At 48.5% G+C, this 21,941-nt stretch overlaps 1 protein-coding gene across 2 annotated transcripts; it reads right to left on the bottom strand.

Annotated features, from left to right (window-relative positions):
* Positions 1 to 1,762: 1,762 nt before the first annotated feature.
* On the bottom strand, positions 1,763 to 21,214 carry DUSP13 (dual specificity phosphatase 13). 2 transcript variants are annotated; one of them, XM_046655468.1, is made up of 8 exons: positions 21,027 to 21,214; positions 19,927 to 20,220; positions 18,521 to 18,701; positions 16,018 to 16,122; positions 14,819 to 14,913; positions 11,019 to 11,192; positions 3,370 to 3,590; positions 1,763 to 2,654 (listed from the first exon to the last, which is right to left on the bottom strand). In XM_046655468.1, the coding sequence occupies exons 1-8, from the start codon at positions 21,173 to 21,175 to the stop codon at positions 2,452 to 2,454; spliced, it is 1,422 nt and encodes a 473-aa protein (XP_046511424.1). In that variant the 5' UTR covers positions 21,176 to 21,214; the 3' UTR covers positions 1,763 to 2,451. The 2 variants fall into 2 exon arrangements, with proteins under 2 accessions (XP_046511424.1, XP_046511425.1); XM_046655469.1 differs by lacking the exon at positions 19,927 to 20,220 and having other exon boundaries at positions 18,521 to 18,728.
* Between the last annotated feature and the right edge of the window lie 727 nt (positions 21,215 to 21,941).

The following is a 21,941-nucleotide window of genomic DNA, read 5'->3' as shown; positions in this document are numbered from 1 at the left end:
CAAGAGAGCCTCATTTCACTTCTCTGAGCCTCAGTTTGTTCATCTGTAAAATAGAGATATCAATCCCTACATCCCAGACAAGGCAGCATACATTTGTGCAGTTTATAAATTGCAGAAGGAGTGAATGGGGGCCAACACCCAGCCTGTGCTCAGCTCAGTCAGCTGGGCACTCTGACTTGGAGCTACATCCACTTGGGAGGAAGGGACACCTTTTCCTTGACCAAGCTGGTTGCGAGGAGTGCTTCTTCCTGAAAGGCTGATTTGCTCAGAGGGGCACCTTCTTTGATTTACACAAAAGGAAAGCACTCGCCTTCTAGAAATAGACCAGATGGCAGAGAAGGGCAAAGACCCTTTAAACCCCCAGGAGAAGGCAGAGCTGGCCCCAGAGAGCCTTGGTGGGGAGTGAGGAGAGGGTTCAAAGCTAGCCCAAGAGGGACAAGATGTGCTGGGAAGAGGGTGTGAGGGTGACCAAATGGTGAGCTGCTGTGGGCAGGTGGAGCTGGGAGGAGAGGAGGTGCCCTTTGGAGGCGGGCCCAGTCCTGGGGCCAGCTGGGATCCACTCCCCCTGGTGGCCTCTGTAGAGAGGGCCAAGTGGCATGGAACCAGAGAGCTGTACCTGCGGACAGGGTCATAGCCAGAGAGGGTGGGAGCCATGGGAACTTGAGCCCAGAGAAAGCCTGGTCAGAGAGAGCCACTTGGAAGAGAATGACAAGGCATTAGACAAGTATAATTCAGAAAGACAGGTGATATCACAAGGGGTGGATGGACATTTTGGGAGCTCGAGGAGAACTGCTTCCTGAGAGGCTTGAGGAGTCCAGGAGGGATTCCCAGAACTGACATCTGAATTGAGACCTCAAGGAGACTCCAGTGAAAATGGGTGAGGGTGGTGCATTCAGGTGGTACAACCTGAAGCATCTGCAAAGTACCAGAGGTAAGAGAGTGTGGTACATTCTGGAAACTGCAAGTGGATTTGCCATTTCCTAATTACATGGTATGCATGGGAACAGAATTACAAGCGATATGGCTGGAGATATAAGCAGGTCTCAGATAAGGAAGCATCTTTATACTTTGTCAAGGTGTTGGTACTTCAGAGGTTGTAAACAGAGGAGTGACGTTTCATTTTAGCAAGATGCCTGCATACTGTGTGGAGGTTGGAGAGGCAAGGATGGAGGTAGAGAGACTGTTAGTAGGCTGTTGGAAGAATCCAAGTGAGAGGTGAGGGCAGCTTGAACTTGTGTAGTTACAACAAAGATTAACTGAGCAGATCGGAGTGGTATTTAGGAGGTAGAATTGATAGGTACAATTGATAATTGTACAAGAGGCAGGAGTCCAGGGTGACGCCCTCACTGATGTGGGTAACAATGGCTGTCAGAACCCTTCATTAACATGGGGAACTAGGAAGAGGAGTGGGTCTGGGTAGGGGGTGATGAAAAGTTCAGCTGAGTTTGAAATTCAAGTGCAATGTTTAAATGGAGGTAGCAGAGGGATAAGTAGGTTTTGAGCTAAGGAGAGAAATTTGGGCCACCATAGGGGTCTGAGAGTCATGAGTCTAGAGATGTGAGGTAAGGCTGTGGGAGCAAGGGGATCCCCCAGGAGCGCAGAGACACTGAGGGAGAGAAGAGGCAGAGGCCAGAACCTTGACATTTAAGGGTCAGCTGGAGGAGACAAGGGTAAATAGGAGCAGCCAGAGAGGTAGGAGGAAAGACAACCCATTTAATCCTTATAAATACCTTGTACCAATTACAGGTGAGGAACCTGTGGGCTTTTTATTTTGTTTCATTTTATTAGGGTACAAGAACTAAGTAACTTAGAGCTAAATGTTTTGCTCCATCTTATAACCACCCTTCACCTAAGCTTTCTGGAGTGTCTCCTCCCCAGTCTCTATCCTCTTGTTTAATGCCTGTATTTTTTAGGTGTCTGTAATTTTAGTCAGTCCTCTTGAAAGTAGAGTATAAATGAAAAGACTGAATGGATTCAAGAGATGCTATTTGCGCACAGCGAGTTTTGATAGTCGGTTTTTGATAGGGAGGGCATGGAGAAGGTGGTGACACATTGAACTTTGGTCTTTATTCAGACAATGGACTCACACTCCTCTAGGCTGCCATCATGCTAAAGCAGAGTTGGCAAGCCTTCTGGATCCTCCTGGCCATCCTGGGAGTAAGCTACCGCCCCACAAACCACCAGAAGATCTCCTGTCTTTATTATGATGAACCTTTTATTATAGAGACAGACTGAACTCTCTTTTGCATAAAGAATCTCTAGACTGGGTCAGGGAAATCCACCTGCTAAAGGTCACCACCTGGCTCTCCCTGCCTCTGCCTCAGCTAAGCCCCCACTTGCTATTTACATCTCAAGGTCGCTGGAAACAGCAGAGGCTGCTATCCCCAGGGCCAGGCTGGTTGGGTCAGGCCATGCTGGACAGAGAGTTAGGGCTCCTGGCTGCCCACCAGGTCAGAGTCGCCCCGTCTCCCGCCCCAGTCGGTTGTCCAGAACCTGGAGCTGCTGGAGAAAGCCCGAGTTGGGGCAGATATCACGGTGAGCCTGAACCGTCTGGATGGCCTCCACCAGCATCATGTTCTCGTAGATCATGAGGAAGGCCAGGACAACTGTGGCAGAGCGGCTTACCCCCATGGCGCAGTGTACCAGCACACGGCCTGTGTGGAGACCCAACCTAACGTCAGCTACCTGTCCTTGTACTGCTCACCCGTTTGGGAATCAGGGATGCTTCTGGCCATCCTTCAGCCCACCTATCACAGCGTCCTGGAATACTGACACTGTCCTCACTGTCTGATGGGGCAGCTGGGGCCCAGAGAGGGAAAGGTACCGGTTCAAGGTCACCCAGCAAGTTAGTAGCAGTGCTAACATTAACAGCTGGGATTCTCTTCTCTTGGTCCAAGATGCTTCCTCTGGCATCCTTTGCAACTCTTGTGGAGTGGAGGGGGACAGTACTCCTGGAGTCCCCTGGGTTTATGATAGATTACAGGGGGTGTCCTTGTACCTCCCTTTACCCCTAGTTCTGCTCTCTCCTCTGGCCCTGCAGGCCTATACCAAGGCCTCATCTTAGAGGGGCCTGCTCAGCCTTTGCTAGGTCCTGTACTTTCTGCCCAACACCTGACCTCTTACTGAGGAATATGGTTACACTGACAACCACACTGGACTTTAGTTATGTCTGTGATTGTTGGTTTTCAGGGTGTTCCAGAAAGGGATGCTCACTAAATGGTAGTAGCTATTTGCCTCATGGGGTGAGAGGGTTGTTGAAGGGGTTTGTGGCTCTGGCCACCACACCCATCAGTGCTACCAGAAAACTGGATAGTCCCAAATCCTTCTCCCACCCCCACCTCCACCCCAGTGCCTTCCACAGCAGCTCACCTTGGGGAATATTGAGGGCAGTTCGGATGTATCGAGCAACAGGCAGAAAGTAGACACTGAGGTCAAAGAAGGGGTTGTCATCGGCTTCAATGCCATAGTACTCCAAGGGCATTCCATGGTAGAACTTGGCACCTGTATCCACTTGAAACTTGCCTGCAGCGACATTCACGACATGGGTGATGCCCAGCTGGGTCAGCTTGTTCTTGTCCCGGGCTGCATACCTGGAGGGAGGGCACAGGAGGAGTTGGGAGGTTGGGGAGAGCTCAGTGGGTCAGCTCTGGCTGGGTTGGAACTTGCCTCCTTCCCTCCTCTGCCATCCCCCTCCAAGGGTGAGACTGGAACCAGTGAACTGGCATGGGGTGAAAGGGCTCCTCTAGTTGGAGTTTAAGACTCCCTTTCACTCAGGCCAACTTTTCTGGAGAGCAGTTTGGCCATATGCATCAAAAGCCTTGAAAATGTATACATGCTTCGCCCCAGCAAGTTTTTGTCCAGGAACTTAATAAAAGAAAGAATCCAAAATGTGCCCACAGATATATGTAAACTGGAACTAATGATACTTAAAACAGTGAAAAATTGAGGAAAAAAAATCCCTAAATATCCTATAATAGGAGATTGAGTATGGTATAGCTAAGTGAAATACCATGCAACTACTAAAATGTGGTAGATGCATGTAGGTAAACAAGGAAAGATGTTTGTGCTATATTGAGAACCTCTGAAAAATGCAGGATACAAAACAGAACACTGTTTTAAAATGTTTTATAAATATGTTGTGTAATTCCATTAAAAAAGCTTTCTCTATAAAGCAGATTACAAAATGGGATTATAAAGTGACACTATTTTTGTAAAAAAAAAATAATTGTGGAAAAGCATATGGTGTGTATGTGTGCATGCATTTTAAAAAAATTAAACAAGGGAGGATGTCAGAGTCATGGTGGAGTGAGCTTGCCTGGGACTCTCTCCCCTCCAACATACAACAAAAGAAGAGCAACCATATTCCAACCAAAAAAAATCATACTAGCACAGAAATCCTTGGAGACCCACAGCAGCCAAACGACAGAGGGCGGAGAGGCTGGAGACCCCCTCAGAGGAGCTGGAACAGGGTAAGAGAGATCTTCACTCTCTCCCCTAATGACTGGGATCGCTATAGTGGGAGGCTCTGTGAGGGAGGGAGTTGGGGAGGGGCTTCACATCCACAGGATCACCCAGGACTCCCACACCGTGCAGCCCAGACAGAAGCCCTCTAATGGGAGAAAGCTTTCATGTGGGGTAAGCTCAGCAAGCCAAGACCCCAGGAGAGCAAATAGTGAGAGCTCATCAGGAAACCAGGTCTGAGCGCAAGAGAAGGTGCTCCTCCCTCCCCCAACCCATGCTGTGCGCCGCCATCTCGGCTGAAGATGGAGGACTCGCAATACGCAGCTCTTGAAGCTCATCTAGTGCTGATAGGCTGTAACTGCAACCGAATAATATCACCATGGGAAAGACCCCTCCTTCTTCCAGCATCCATCAATTCATCAAATCTCCAGACCAGAGGGAAAACAAGCACCCAGGGTTATGCCCTGAGGACTCAGAAATAAGTAAACTAAACAAAAATGAATTCAGAATAGCTATTGTCAAAAAACTCAAGGAGGTAAAGGAAAATATAGAGAAACAAGTTAAGGAGTTCTGGAGTTACTTCACAAAAGAGACTGAAACTATCAAGAAGAATCAATCAGAAATACTAGAGATGAAAAATAGACTGGATCAGATAAAACAGAATACTGATTCCTTGAGTGCCTGTGTGGATGCCATAGAGGAGCAAATGAGCATAATCGAAGATAGACAGGCTGAATGGGTCCAGACAGAGGAAAGGAGAGAATTAAGAATAAAAAGGAATGAAGAAAATCTCCGAGAAATAGCCGATTCAATGAGGAAATGCAATATAAGAATAATTGGAATCCCTGAGGGTGACGAGAAGGAGAATGGAGCAGAAAGTGTGCTCAAAGGAATAATAGCAGAGAATTTCCAAAATCTAGAGAATGAGAGAGAAATATGTGTGGAGGAAGCTTTCAGGTCTCCTAGATATGTCGATGTAAAAAGACCAACTGCAAGGCATATAGTAGTAAAACTGGCAAAAGTGAATGACAAAGAAAGAATACTCAGGACAGCAAGGCAGAAGAAAATAACCTACAAAGGAACCCCTACAAGACTTTCAGAGGATTTCTCCGCAGAAACCTTACAAGCTAGGAAAGATTGGAATGACATATTCAAAGCTTTAAAAGATAACAATCTTCAGCCAAGAATACTCTATCCAGCAAAAATATCCTTCAGATATGAGGGATAAATTAAATCTTTCCCAGACAAACAAAAACTAAGGGAGTTCATAGCCACGAGACCCCCCGTACAAGAAATCCTCAAGAAGGCCCTCATACCTGAAAAAAGAAAAAAGGGAGAAAGGGGTCACAAAACACAGAGTAAGGAGACAAATAGATAGAATCAGAATAGTATATCAAATATACAACTATAGCATTAGGATAAAGGGAATGAAAACACCAAAAACAAAGACAATCTTATCACTTTAACCACAAACTCACAACACAAGATGGAATAAGAGATGACAAGAATAACTTAGGAGGGAAGGAGGAAAGGGACTGAATCAGTTTAGGCTAAGGAAATAAGAGGCCACCAGAAAATGGACTATGTTATACACGAGATTCTGAATACAAGCTTCAGGGTAGCCACTAACCTTAAAAACGGAACAGAGACACAAAACATAAGTAAGGAAATAAGAAACTGCAGAAGTCAATGGGTAGGCCAAAACACACAGGACAAGAAACAAAGGTAATGCAGGAAAACCGGAAAACAAGTGACAGAATGACAGCATTCAGCTCTCACGCATCAATAATCACCCTCAATGTAAACGGATTGAACTCTCCAATAAAAAGGTACAGAGTGGCGAGATGGATTAAAGAACAAGATTCAACAATCTGTTGCCTCCAGGAAACACACCTCAGCTCCAACGACAAACACAGGCTCACAGTGAAGGAGTGGAAGATGACAATCCAAGCTAATAGCAAACAAAAGAAAGCAGGTGTCACAATACTTATATCAGACAAAGTAGATTTCAAGATAAGGCAGGTAAAGAGAGACATAGAGGGTCAGTATATAATGATCAAAGGGACACTACATCAAGAAGAAATAACGCTTATAAATATCTATGCACCCAACACAGGAGCACCAAAGTTCATAAAGCAACTATTAAAAAACCCAAAAGAAGATATTAAAAATAACACAATAATAGTAGGGGACCTCAACACCCCACTTACATCATTGGACAGATCATCCAGACAGAAAATCAACAAGGAAACGGTGGAATTAAATGAAAAGCTAAAACAGTTGGACTTAATAGACATATATAGAACACTCCATCCAAAAACAGCAGAATACACATTCTTCTCAAGTGCACATGGAACATTCTCAAGGATAGACCATATATTGGGAAACAAGGCAAGCCTCTATAAATTTTAAAAAATTGAAATAATAACAAGAATCTTCTCCGATCATAATGCTATAAAGCTAGAAATGAATTACAAGGAAAAAGCTGAGAAAGGCACAAAGATGTGGAGACTAAATAATATGCTACTGAACAAGCAATGGATCATTGAAGAAATTAAAGAAGAAATCAAAAAATATCTGGAGACAAATTAAAATGATAACATGCCATACCAACTCAATTGGGATACAGCAAAATCTGTATTAAGAGGGAAATTCATCACAATACAGGCACACCTTAACAAACAAGAAAAGTCCCAAATAAGCAACATCAAATTACACCTAACTGAATTAGAGAAAGAAGAACAAACAAAGCCCAAAGTCAGCAGAAGGAGAGAAATAATAAAAATCAGAGCAGAAATAAATGCTATTGAAACAAAAAAGGCAGTAGAAAAGATCAGTGAAACAAAGAGCTGGTTCTTTGAGAAGATAAGTAAAATGGACAAATCCCTAGCCAGTCTTACAAAGAAAAAAATAGAGAAAGCTCAAATAAACAAATTAGAAATGAAAGAGGAGAAATAACAACAGACTCCACAGAAATACAACGGATTATAAGAGAATACTATGAAAAACTATATGCCAACAAAATGGATAACCTAGAGGAAATGGATAAATTCTTAGACTTTTACAATCTCACAAAGCTAAGTCAAGAAGAAGCAGTCTGAATGCACCAATCACAAGGAAGGAGACTGAAACAGCAATCAAAAGCACCCCAAAAAATAAAACCCCAGGACCAGACGGCTTTCCTGGGGAATTCTACCAAACTTTCAAAGAGGATTTAATACCTATACTTTTCAAGCCATTGCAAAAAATTAGGGAGGATGGAACACTTTGTAACACATTTTACGAGGCCAACATCACACTGATACCAAAGCCTGACAAGGACAGCACGAAAAAGGAGAACTACAGGCCAATATCACTGATGAACATTGATGCAAAAATTCTCAACAAAATTTTGGCAACCCGAATTCAACAATACATCAAAAGGATCATATATCATGATCAAGTGGGATTCATACCAGGGACTCAGGGATGGTTCAACATCCGCAAATCAATCAACGTGATACACCACATCAACAAATTGAGGAATAAAAACCACATGATCATCTCAATGGATGCAGAGAAAGCATTTGATGAGATCCAACAGCCATTTATGATAAAAACTCTGAACAAAATGGGCATAGAAGGAAATTTCCTCAACAAAATAAAGGCCATATATGACACACCCACAGCCAACATCATATTCAATGGGCAAAAACTGAGTGCTATCCCCCTGAAAACAGGAACGAGACAACGATGCCCTCTATCATCACTCTTATTCAACATAGTACTGGAGGTTTTGACCAGAGCAATTAGGCAAGAGAAAGGAATAAAAGGAATCCAAATAGGAAGGGAAGAAGTCAAACTCTTGCTGTTTGCAGATGACATGATCTTATATATAGAAAACCCCAAAGAATCCACTGGAAAACTTTTAGAAATAATCAACAACTACAGCAAAGTGTCAGGATATAAAATCAACTTACCTAAATCAGTAGCATTTCTATACTCTAATAACGAACTAACAAAAAAAGAACTCAAGAACACAATACCATTCACAATTGCAACAAAAAGAATAAAATACCTCAGGGTGAATTTAACTAAGGAAGCGAAGGACCTACACAACGAAAACTACAAGGCTTTCCTGAAAGAAATGGATGAGGACATAAAAAGATGGAAAGACATTCCATGTACATGAATTGGAAGAATAAACATAGTTAAAATGTCCATACTACCTAAAGCAATCTACAGATTCAATGCAATCCCAATCAGAATCCCAATGACATTCTTTACAGAAATAGAACAAAGAATCCTAAAATTCATATGGGGCAACAAAAGACCCCAAATTGCTAAAGCAATCCTGAGAAAAAAGAACAAAACTGGAGGCATCACAATCCCTGACTTCAAAACATACTACAAAGCTACGGTAATCAAAACTGCATGGTACTGGTACAAAAACAGGTGCACAGATCAATGGAACAGAATTGAAAGCCCAGAAATAAAACCACACATCTATGGACAGCTAATCTTCAACAAAGGAGCTGAGGGCCTACAATGGAGAAAAGAAAGTCTTTTCAACAAATGGTGCTGGGAAAACTGGAAAGCCACATGTAAAAGAATGAAAATTGACCATCCTTTTTCACCACTCACAAAAATAAACTCAAAGTGCTTCAAAGACCTAAAGGTGAGACATAAGGCTTCTAGAGGAAAATGTAGGCAGTACACTCTTTGACATCAGTATTAAAAGGATCTTTTTGGACACCCTGTCTTCTCAGACAAGGGAAACAATAGAAAGAATAAACAAATGAGACCTGATTAAACTAAAGATCTTCTTCAAGGCAAGGGAAAACAGGATTGAAACAAAAAAACAACCCACTAATTGGGAAAAAATATTTGCAAGTCATATATCTGACAATGGGTTAATCTCCATAATATATAAATAACTCACACAACTCAACAACAAAAACTCAAACAACCTGATCAAAAAATGGGCAGGGCACATGAACAGACATTTCTCCAAAGAAGACATACAGATGGCCAATAGGCACATGCAAAGATGTTCATCATCACTGATCATCAGGGAAATGCAAACCAAAACTACACTAAGATATCACCTTACACCCATTAGAATGGCAAAAATAACCAAAACAAAAAGTAACAAGTGTTGGAGAGGTTGTTGAGAAAAAGGATCCCTCATACACTGCTGGTGGGAGTGCAAACTGACTCAGGCATCCCACAACTGGATATCTATCCAAAGAACTTGAAGTCAGCAATTCCAAAAGTTCCATGCACCCCTATGTTCATTGCAGTATTATTTACAATAGCCAAGACATGGAAGCAACCTACATGCCCATCAACTGATGATTGGATAAAGAAGATATGGTATGTATATACAATGGAATACTACCCAGCCATAAAAAAGAATAAAATCATCCCATTCACAACAACATGCATGGACCTTGAGGGAATTATGTTAAGTGAAATAAGCCAGATAGAGAAGGACAATCTCTGTATGACTCCACTCACATGAGGAATTTAAACATGTGGAGAAAGAGAACAGATTAGTGGCTACCAGGGGAAAGGGGGGGGGTGGATCATGGGCACAAAGGGTGAAGGGGTGCACCTACAACATGACTGACAAACAATAAAGTACAACTGAAATTTCACAAGGTTGTAAACTATCATAAACTCAATAAAAAAATGTACTGTACTATGTACTTTACACTTTAAAAATGGTTAAAAAAACAAGTAAACAAGGATTTTTATTACTGGTTATCTGTGTGGGGGGAGAACAGCATATTTGCCATATGGTTACCAAGATATTGATCCATATTTTCTGAATATTAAGGAAAATTTCTAAAATCCACGTATATTGATTCATATGTTCTAAATTTTAAGAAAACTTTTAGGGAAAATGACTCACAATTCTACTCTCTATATATACACCCTAAAGTAACTCTTGGGTATGTCCCCAGGACACATGTACTAGAATGTTCCTAGGATCACTGTTTATAACAGCCAAAGAATGGAAGCAACTCAAGTGTCCATATACAATAGAATGGATAAACTATGGTGTATTCATACAATCAAGTAGTATACAGCAATGAAAAATGAATGAACTGCAGCTACACATAATAACATGGGTGAATCTTACAATTTTGAGCAAATGATGCCAGGCACAAAACACACACAATATGATTCCATTTATATACCTTTTAAAGACAGGCAAAACTAACTACATTGTAGGTACATACACAGTAAAACTATAAAGAAAAGCAAGAAAATATTTATTTCAACACTTAGATAGTGGTTATCCAGAGGGTTATGATGAGAAGGGTTCAGCGGGGGCTTCTGGGCACAAATAATGTCCTTTTTCTTGACATAGGTGGTGAAATAGTTCGTATGTACTCTCCGCACTTTTCTTACATGTGTTGTATTTCCATAGTTAAAAGAATAATATAAAAGGAAAGAAACATATGGAGTGAGATGGTGGGAGGAAAAGAGGGTGCCACCTCTGCCCCTAGGGGGCTCCGGGAAAAGCTCCCCTTCTGCTCCCTTCACCTCTCACCATGGGTTGTACTTACGCATCTCCCAGGAAGAGATTGGGCCAGACTTCATTGATGTGGCTCAGCGTGGCGGCCCGATGGACCCATAGCAAGCGCTGCAGCGAGGCCAGCGTGGGTGGCTGATATGGAGGCACCCGGACTGCTCCGTGGATCTTGGGCCTCCGGAGGTCCTGCTTCTGCAGTGAGTCCATCCTGGAACAGAGTGGACACCGCAGTGGCTGGGGCAGGCTCTCCACAGGTGGGTCCAGCTGAGGGGGAGGCCTAGGCATGGTAGAGTGCCCAGGTGCCCCAGGGAAGGGCCTCACCTATTTTAGATGAGGTTATTTACCAGCTCAGCCGGGCTGAGGCCCAGACCCTTTCCCCAGGGAACAAGGGAAGCCCTCTGGCCCTCTCCAGAGTCCCCTGATGTTGGAAGCTCTGGCCAAGGGGCCCCTGGAGTTCCCTTTGTGGCAACTGGTCAGTGCAAACCCCACCCCTTAAGTCGCTGGTCACTTGGTACTTTGTAGGGATGGAGACCCCAAATGGCTGTGGCCCTCAGATGGCATGTAGGAAGGCCCCCACAATCTGGGCAGCTCCTCTCAAGCCCCCTCTCTGCTACTTCCAGGCTGCTCTTCAGGCCCCCATCCCCTCCCAGTTTCAGGTGCTTTGAGGGCAGAGTCCATCTCTGGAATGAGGTGCTTGGGCTGTGAACTGACGATTATTAGTATTTCCATACTAAAGGAGCTAATGCCTCTTCTGGGCCTGGTGCCTCATTTGTGGTAGGTCCCTATTTTACACAGGAGGAAGCTGAAGCTCAGAGAGAATTTTTTACAGTGATGCCTAAAGCCATTTGGGATTTTAATCCAGTTCTGTGCTCCTTTAGTTCCATCCCCAAGCCTTCCAGTTACCATCTTTGAGGACTCCAGAGAGTGGTCACTAACTTATCCATCTCTATAGGGGAGACTTGGTGTTGCTGTTACATAACTGCCTATAGGCCCTGGGATTTTCTTCCTTACCCCCGTGACTCAGGCCAGCGCTGCAGGTCAGGCCTCACCCAGGTGAGGTGGGTTCTGTCAGGAGTCAGCTGACTGAGGAAGTCCGGGACCCTGCAGAGCTGGGATGTCAGTGGCACCAGAACCTGGGTCTGGTGCCGTGCTGGGAAGGAGTGCTTATCTTGGCTAACTGTCTCTGGCCCCTTCAACCAGTAGCTAGGGAAGGTACAAACTGGGAAGAACGTCTTTCCTCTCTGGTAGGCGATGCCAGGACCGGGAAGGGAAACGGGCACCCAGGAGGCCACTGGCTTGGCCAAGCTCACCCAGCGGGCAGCCGGTGGGCAGGGTGGAAGTGAAGACCCGGATTTTCCCCTCATCCCTCACTGTGACCTCTCAGGGCAGGCTGAGTGGCCTGCCACCTACCTAGGGCATGGTCTGGGACCGGGAGTGGGGGAATAGGTGCAGGGACAGGACTCAGCAGGTGAGCGGAACAGGGCTGGGCAGGTTCTGCCCAGAACACAAACGCTGTGAAGCGGCTAGAATTCCAAATCCTTCCCTGGAGCCCACGGGGGTGGGGCCTGAGAGCAGACCTAGGCTGCTATGGACAGACATGTGGTCCTTCCAAACCCCAGGCCCCCTCTCTGCTTGGTGTCTCTGGGATTAAAGGCTCTTGGCCTTGGAACTCCCACGAAGATGGGAGGCTACCTGAGTGATGGAAAGAGAACTTTAGAAAGAGGGAGGAGAGTCTGGCCACAACTCTTTTCTGTGTCTTGGAGGAAATCTTTGCTCCTGTCTGGGTCATAATTTCTCTTTCTCATGTTGAAGATCCTGGCCTTCCCTGACTTTCAGGATTCTCTGGGGGTCTGATCTGAGAATGAGAGAGGAGTGGCTGGGATGCAGTAACTACAGGGCAGAGAGCAATGTAGTGTGTTGGGGTGGGAGAAGCCCCCAGGCACCAAGGTTGTCCAATGGCCATAGTGGTCTGGAGCTGCCAGCTGGTGCTTCATGAGCCCCAGGCAGGACCAGATGGGGCTCTGGGAAGCCTGGCAGGCGCTGGCTCAGGCCTCTGAACTTGGTGTGGGGTGAGGCTGCCGCCTAGTGGTTAGTCAGTGCCTCACAGCCCAGTTGTGTCAGTGAGCAGGCAGCCAGGCTCCAGCTGAGACAGAGCTAGACCCTGATCCTTCTAGAGGCTCCTGGGGGGAGGAGGAGCCAGCAAAGGGACTGCTAGGCCACAGCCCACTCCTCAGCCTCCTAGGGGCCCTAGGCCAGATCTGGAGATAGGGGCTTTTCCTTGGACTTAGGGATACTCCTTGTCAGGTCCCACCCAGGGCCTCACTCCTGGTGCTCATGGATGTACCCCCCTTGTCTGCTCTATCCCACTGGGGGTCCAGCCTGCCTTGCCAGCCAGAGTGAGGCCCAGCCCCCTACCCAGTGACTCATCCTTCAAGCTCCAGGCACATCCAAGGAAGGGGAGTGGGTGGCTGCAGCAGCTCCTCTGGTTTCTGCAGCCCCTACAACTAGAACCGCCAAGGACCCTGCCTGACACTTCCTCCCACATCTCCTCTGCCACCACAGGGTGAAGCAAGGGCCCAATGTCCAGCGGAGACAGGGCCCGGCCTGGATCTTCTCCCCTTTCTCTCTAGCCTTCATTCTGCCTCCTTCCTGCCTCTCCCGCGAAGCTGAACAGCTGCCTCTGTGGGCAGTGGTTTTCCCGCTCTTGTGCTGCTGCTATTGATAAATGCAGACACCTGTTTTCTGTGTTTTTGTATCTTTCCTCCTCTCTATGTTGCTCTCCCCAGTTGCCTCTATCTCCCAACCTCTCACAGGAGCTCGTGCTCTTCCACAGCCTCCTGGCAAACCACCCTGCATGCCGGCAGCTCAGGCCAAGGCACAAGGCTCCTCAGGGCAGGGGGGAAGATGTTTGCCATCCACCTTCTCAGCTGCAGCTCCAGAGATGTTCCCCTTGGTCTTCCCTCCTGCCCATTCTTTCTGCTTCCTCCTCCCAAGGCAGAGCAGGCAGGACTGTGGCCACAGGACAGGTGAGGCCAGAGATCTTAGGGCAGGACAAGTGGGGAGTCTAGTGAAGGAAGCCTTGGGAGGAAGGCAGGTGGGCTGCTAATGGTGAGCTGCCAGTGGGTCTGTGCACTCAGCATGCAGGCCTTGGAGGAGAGCAGACCTGGAGGAGGTCTTGGGTCTGGCACTTGTTTCTGTGTGTCTTCTCTGAGCCAGTTTCCTCAGTGGGGCTGCTGTGACAACTCCATGAGATGGTAAATGTAAACCACTTCCCATAGGGTGTGGCTCATGGTAGATGCCCAGTAAATGGTGCATCTTGCTATTACTATCACAACTATTATTACTCTTACTCTTTTAAGCCTCAGCCATATCCTGGGTAACTTCCCCACTGGACAGTGAGGCTTGGTTTCTATCTCTGTGTTTGCTGACATTTCCTCCTCTGTCCACCAATAATTATTATTATATTTCACCAATTACTAAGGATGTATTATGTATCAGACAGCTAAGTGCTTACATTTTCTCAATGAATCTTCACAGTACCATTATGAGGCAGGTAATATTATCATCCCTATTTTACAGATTAGGAAACTGAGGCTCAGAGAGATTAAGCAATATGCCCAAGGTCACACAACCAATAAGCATAGGAGCCAGGGTTCAAGCCCAGATCTTTCTGACTCTACAGTGCTTTGTCTGTGCCTCTATGTCTGACCCCGACAGGCAGACTAGTCCCCCAGTCTAACCAAATCTCCCCCACAACGCACACTGACACAGGTGCCCTGGCCCTCATTACCCAGCATGCTCTGTAGCCCCCCTGAAATAGGAGCACTCACCCACCTGTAGGGGTATCTGGCCCAGGCTGTAGTCTTCTCTGACGGGCACTTTGTGCTGCCGGCTTCCAGCCGCCTGTCTCCGCACACTTGATGCTGTTTCTATTTTTTGATTTGAGTTTAATTATAAAGTATGATGTGCTGCTCCCCTCTTCTGGCCTCCCTCTGCCACTCCCAACTCACCCACTGGTCCCATGGCATAGCAAGCCCAGCTGGGCACTTGGCTCTGCTGGGAGCAGAGGCAGCCTGGCAGGGGTCTGCCTGTAGTACATGTATATGTGAATGTTGATTGTGGGGCAGGGAGAAGGAAGATAGAATAAGCCATTTTAAAAGCTCCCTTGGCCTTTAAGGGTGGTGTGGACCATGGGCAGAAAGTTAAAGCTAGAAGGCTTTTCCATGGAGGAGGACAGGGAAGAGACTAGCCCAAATCACAAACATCAGAACCCAGGTTCCAGGGGCCCTTAGTTGGGAGATGAGGATTACAGCACTGGCCCAAGATTAAGAACTAGAACACTCAAGCTGAGGAAAGTGCAGGCAGGCAAACAGACAAAGGTGTAAGTAGGGTTCAGAGCAGGTCTTTAGCCCAGCCCTGACCTGCAGCCAGAAGCTGTGTATCCAGAAGCCACTCTGCCTTCTGCTGAGCTCCTCTCTCCCCCAGAAGGCATTTCTGGCTCAGGCCCCACTGTCTTCTGAGGCCAGCAAGATGGGCTTTAAGGTCCCTCCTAAGGCTAACTGTGATCAGTTATGGACCTTGGATTTGGGCCTGTTAAGAACCCTCCCTGCTATCCAGAGACCCTCCTCATATACCCATACTTCAGTACTCTTCCCCACTCACACTCCCAGAGAACTGAAGCACACAGAGACATGTGCATACCCACAGCCACCCCAACATTGGGTCTCTGAATTCTGAGCTCCAGGGAGCTTGAGATGAGCCCCTGCTGGGGCTCCCTGAGCCCTGGGGAGAGATGGTGGAAGCAGGTGTGGCCAAGAGCTATCATGAACACTTAGAATCCCCTCCTGCTCTCCTCCTATCCTCCCCAACAAGGGGACTTGGGGTCCCTGGCTGAGAAGTCTCAGGTCTTGGCTGAGAGGCCAGCCCATTCCCACCTGTGGGGACCAAAGACAGTGGCTGAGAGGGAGTGCAGGCAGCTGGAGGAAGCAGATGGATTAGCAAGCTCCAGGGCAGGCCCCACACTGGGCTCTTACCATCTTCTGGGTATCCACCTGGGCCAGAGCCTGCAGCAGCACCAGCAGTGCCAGTGCCAGGGTAGCAAAATGGCAGAACCCTGTGGCAGGGTATAGGGACCAGCTCTGGAGGAGAGATGAGCTCCACGTTACAAGCAGGTAAACCAAGGCCCAGATTGTCTGGGACTCATCGGGGCAGAAGCAAGAGCTGCCACCTAAATCTGCTTCTGCATTGAGCCTTCTGTGTAAGGTCAAGTGGGTATGGGTGCTGGGAGAGATGAGGAGGCAGGTTTGGGGCCCAGGGGTCATGGAGAGAAATGATTGTCCCCATGGCCCCCTCATCTTTCAGAGTCCCTAGCCCCAGGGCTGCTGTGTACAGCTGCACAAGCTGCACACTGCACAACTCCTGGGGGCTCCAGTTGCACAGACTATTTGGTAGATGGCACCCCCAGGAAGTGTGCAGTGCTGTAGCCCAACTGACTCCCCCAAAGCTAGCTGCCTGATGGGAAAGATGCTGAGGTTGGAGGTCAGGGTATAACGGCCCCAGGCCAAGGAAGTGGGGTAACTGGGCATGATCAGAGATCTGCTGCTCTGCCAGGTTCCCAATACCTGTGTAGAGGAAAGAGAGTAGGATGGGAACATGCCATTCTTGCCCTCCTCTTGGCTCCCCATACCTGCAGAACTCCCCACAAGTTTCCCACCCAGCTCAGCCAAGGCCTAATCCCAACCCCAGCTATAACCCTAATTTTCTTCCATTACACTCACCCCCAAACTCTCAACCCTCTGTCCTAGCCTAATCCCCATCCACCAAATGCTCATCCTCCTGATAGCCTGTGGGAAGGGGTCGATATTACTAAAATGCTCCCCTTTGGTTGGGCTGGTATGCATTCGGAGACAAAAACAGTTCCTGTGGGTAGGGGGCAGGAGGAGATTCTGGCCATGCCCTGGAAACTCTTGGCAGGAGGAGAAAGCTGCTGCTCTCCCAATTCCCAGGAAATCCTAGGGCAGTCACCCATCCAGAGCAGGCAGCCCCTCTGAGTCAGTGGGTGGGAGCACACCCGAAGTGAGAGGAGGGAAGGAGTAGGAGCTGGAAGCAGGCTAGGGGGAGCAGAGTGCAGCCCTGGAGTCCTAACCCCCAGCTGATCGCCCTCGGGGGCGGGTGGGGGTGGATATGAATATGAGGAAGGCAGGCTGTTGAAGCCAGACAGGGATAGACCCAGCCTGGGCATGGTGGGAGAAGAAGAGCAGTGGGCACACTGCAGCTCCCTCACCATCCTGGTGTCTCCACAACCACTCCACCCTGGGAAGAGACACCTCTGCCTCCTCCCCGCTGAGCTGGAGGAAAACACCGGGCTGATGCTGAAGACACTGAAGCAGCACCTGGCAAGCATTTGCGAGCTGGGAGCCTGAGAAGTAGTGTTGCTGCTAGCGGAGCCCAACTCCTTCTACTGGGCAGCCGCGGACACTGGAACCTCCAGCAGGAGGGAGGAGGCTTGAGAGAGGAGGTACTGGGGATCTGTTCCCCTTGTGCATCTTAAGGACCACCTGCTATTGCTCCAAATGCACTGAACACAGAACAAGAAGGCAGGGAGTAAATGGAAGCAGGAAGGAGTCTGGATAAACTTCATGAAGACCTTTTTGTCCTAAAGGGGTCACCAGAACCAGAGAGGGAGGGAGGTTAGGGAGGGTCCTTCTGTAGAACTCTGAGCTCAGATTGGGGGAGGGGGCAGGTAGGTCCAAGGCAGAGAACTGAATAGCCCGATGACAGGAGAACTTTGTATCGAGCAACGTTTGTGTGAGGAGGTCCTGGCTGGGGGTAGGAGCACCTTTCTCCTTCCTCATGGTGGGAATGGTGAGGCAGGGCTGACATGAGAATTAACTAAGCCTGGATTCATAGCTTCAGCCACACTTCCTCCCCAGAGCTGTAGCTGGGGTCCAGACCTGAGGGGAAGGGATGCAGAGGTCTAGACAGCCCTCAGGTGCCAGGATTGGCTGTGCTGCTGCCTTGGTGGGGTTCAGGTGAGCCCCAAAGGCTTTCAGCCAAGGAGGCAGGGCATGTCAGCATCAGGACCAGGGAGGAAGGCCTCACCTCTTCTATTCCATGCTTTCTACCCCTTTCCTCCCTAGCCTTTCCATCTTCTCTGGGGTCTGAAGAATCTGGGTGGGCTGGGAGAGAGGATCCTACTGGAGGTTGCCTCAGCGAGGCCCTGTTGAGACCTTGGGTTGGTGAGGGGAGCCCAGCAGCTTGGGGAGTGGGCCAGGCCGCCTTCAATCCTGACTTCAGGCCACACATGGCCCCAACAACCAACCTCAGAACTGGTTCCATCCATGTCCCCTGCCAGCCCTCACCTGAACCCTTTCTTCCAATTGTGGCCTTGCCCCTGGCCAGCCCCTCACCTGACCTTTCACTTCCAGCTCTCATTGGCCTCCCCCTCCATTCTCCTTCCCCAGGCCCTCACCCGACCTCACTTCTAACTGCACTCAGCCCTTCCCCCTGCCTCCTCACATCCTGCCCAGCCCTTACCTGGCCCCTCAGCTCTGGCCTGCACCCCGCAGCTTCTGGTCCAGCTGGCAGAGCTGGCGGAGGAAGCCTCGGTTGGGAAAGATCCATCGGCGCTGCCTCACGGTGATCACTGCCTGCCGCAGGGACAGGTGCTGGCGCAGCATGAGGTAGGCCAGGACCAGTGTGGCAGAGCGGCTCACACCTACCACACAGTGCACCAGGACCTTGGCTGAGGAAGACATCCTGGTTAAAGACCCTTTCCCACCAGCTGGCCCAGGGGCTGTGGTGGACACCCAAGTTCCTCACCCTGCTCTTCCTGAGGTGCATCTGTGACCCTGGGCAAGTCATTCAGCCTTTATGGACCTCAGTTTCCTGATCTGTCAAATGGGTAGACCAATACTTGTTTTGCTTACCCTTGGGATGGGGTCCAAACTCCTTAACATGGCTTATAAGACCCTCTGTGAGCTGGCCCCTGCTGAACCTGCAGCCTCATCTCAGACCATCCCACCCCAACTCTCAGCTCTAGGAACACTGGGTAACTTTCAGTTCCTTGAAGCTGTCATAATCTCTGGCCTCCAGCATTAGCACATGCTATTTCAACTACCTGTAAGACTCTTCCCTGTTCTTGATCTGACTAACTTCTACTACTCATCCATCAGGTTTTGGCTGAGACGTGGCTTCCACGCAGAAGCTTTCCTGACCACTCATGGTATCACTTGAATCACAGAGCAGTTCATCCTTTTCTGTATGTGCCATGTTGTAGAGGGAAGTCCTCCTGCTTCCCTGATCCTCTGAGCACTCTTACCCTGTGTTCCTGTAGCTCTTCACATTTGTCCACTCATACGAGTAGCACTCATAATACTTCCCATTTTGGCTGTCTTTCCATGAGGACAAGGACCCTGCCATGTCTAAGTGTGGATTCCCAGTATCTAGCTCGGTGCCTGGTACACAGAAGATAATAACTAGCTGGTGAACGAATGGATGAAGAACAAATGATGTCAAAGTGCTTCGGATATTAAAAAGTGTTATGAGCCATAGTTTTGTCTTTCCCATCACATAGATGAGAAACTGAAATCCAGAGAGGGACAGTGGCTTGCCCAGGGTCAGGTAGCAAGGCAGAGCTCTCAGCCAGGATGAGCACAAAGCAGGGGCTCCCTCTTTCCCAAGCTCCTTTGTTGGAAAGGGGCTGGATGTTAGCTGAGCCGTGGCGTGGCGTCCAGGAAGGTGGCTTTGCTTGGCCCCCTGCTTCAGAGGGATGGAGCCTGGCTTCCAGCCACAGGTCTGCCTCTAATCCATGGCATGACCTTGTATTCTAGGCCTCAGGTACCTCATCTGTGAAACAATGCAGTTGGATAAATTGCTAGAGCACTGAGCAGAGGATTTTTAAAAACCTGATGACTTTTTAAAAACTAGGGACGGGAGGATACTGATGTTTGAGGGGAAACCAGACATCCCCCCCATGACTGAGCAGGCTGGAATAAGGGTTCAGACCCCAACTCCTACCCCCAGGTGTGCTGAGGGCACGGTGAATGAAGTCAGCTGTGGAGGAGAAGTAGGCACTGATGTCGAAATCAGGGAGATCAGGGGCTGGCACCCCCAGGTAGGTCACACTGCTGCCGTAGAAGTCAGGGCCGCCCTGGCAGTAGAGGCCCCCATGAGCGGCATTCAGCACGTGGGTGATGCCCAGCTTCCATAGCTCAAAGCGGTTATTTGCCGTGGTCCTGGGAAGGGGAGGAAAGGGGCTGGATGCTGGCTGAGTCACGGGGTCCAGGAAGGTGGCTTTGCTGGGCCCCCTGCTTCAGAGGGATGGAGCCGTTAGGGTCCAAAGGGAGTTGGAAGGAACCCAGCAAGCTTGAGCTGGGGTCCACAGCTCACAGCCCCACCCTCAGAGCTCTCTGATGGAAGAATTGGTGGCACAAAGAGTTATCTTTAGGCCCTCTTTGTTTGCTGAGGCCACTTGCCCCTGCCTTGTCCAAGACAGGAAGGAAAGGATTGCTTCAGTCCTGGGACCCAGCTGCCCCTCCCTTCCCACTGCGTGCTCTCCCACACACATCACATCCGGCCTCTCCTGGCCACTACCTCATACTTTCTTCTAATTTGCAGACGTTTAGAAGCAACACCTCCCCTGATTCACCTTCAGTCAGGCTTCCTCACTCACTCTATATCCAGAGGAGGGAGGCTGGGGCCCGGAAAGGGAACTCTCTGTCACCCCATCTCATACCCCAAATCACCATTCCCCAGACCTCTGCCCCCAGACTCGCCAGTTGTCGGTTGTGCCAGAAGACTCCAGGAACCTCTGGGAGTGCCCATCTTTCAGGCACGCAAAGTTCCTGCTCCCCCTGGTGGCCGCACCTGGTCACTGCACTATCCTCAGCACATGAGGGTCCCGCCGAAAATCCCTGGCCTGGGATACTCAGAGCAGAACTATTTCTGCTTGTTCCCACTCCACCCTCATCTCTGATAAAGAGCCCAAGAACTATCTCTCCTTGTCCCCACCCCCACACCTCTTGGGCCAGCTACCACTCACGCATCTCCTATGTAAAGGTTGGGCCAAACTTCGTCCACATGGCTGCAAGAAACCTTGCCTGCCCTCAGGAGCTCCTCCAGTTCCAGGACACTGGGGCAAGGCGTGGCTTCGGCATCTCCCCTCAGCTCTGGGAGAAAGGCCTCAGCCATGAGCCAGCCCACCCACCCCTCTGTCACTGCGGTCACTCCTCTCTGTCTCTCCAGTGTCATTTCTCCTTCCTGGAGATTGGCAGGAACAGGTGGGACAGCAGCAAGTGACTCAGCAAGTCACAGAGGCCTGTAGAGAAAACAGGACCTTTTCCTCCCCAAGTCTCCCCACCCCCAAACTCTGTGACAACATGGAATCAGACATACCTCTGCAAGTTACTTTATCTCTCAACCTCAGTTTCTTCATCTGTAAAGTAAGGATAATTACACCTACCTTAGAGAATTGTGAGGATTAAATGAAATAAACGATGTTCTGTGTCTAACACATAGTAGATGCTGTAAAAATTTGTTGAAGTATGTAGACAAAGAAAACAGATTAGTGGCTACCAGGGGAAAGGGGGAGTGGGGGTGGGCACAAAGGGTGAAGTGGTGCACCTACAACACGACTGACAAACAATGATGTACAACTGAAATTTCACAAGGTTGTAAACTATCATAAATTCAATAAAAATAAAAATAAAAATTTGTTGAAGTAACAGATTTAGAGCCCTGAATAAGGTTATTTGGTTCTGAGGACTGAATTAAAGTAGAGATCCAGGGTGGAGAGGAGGTTGTTGGCTCCAAGGATGAATGATCGAAAAAGTTTTTAGGTCTGGGTGGGTCACAAACTAGGTGGGAACCATATGACTGTTGGATGAGCCTCTGGATTCTCAGGCCCTGGGGAAGTTTTCTGAGTTGTAGAGTTGGAGAAATGTGGAGAGGAGGCATA

The sequence above is a fragment of the Equus quagga genome, chromosome 2 (genome assembly GCF_021613505.1).
Source record: "Equus quagga isolate Etosha38 chromosome 2, UCLA_HA_Equagga_1.0, whole genome shotgun sequence".
NCBI classification, from domain to species: Eukaryota; Metazoa; Chordata; class Mammalia; order Perissodactyla; family Equidae; genus Equus; species Equus quagga.
Note: the sequence above shows the minus strand (reverse complement) of the source record. Positions and strands in the feature narration are given on the sequence as shown.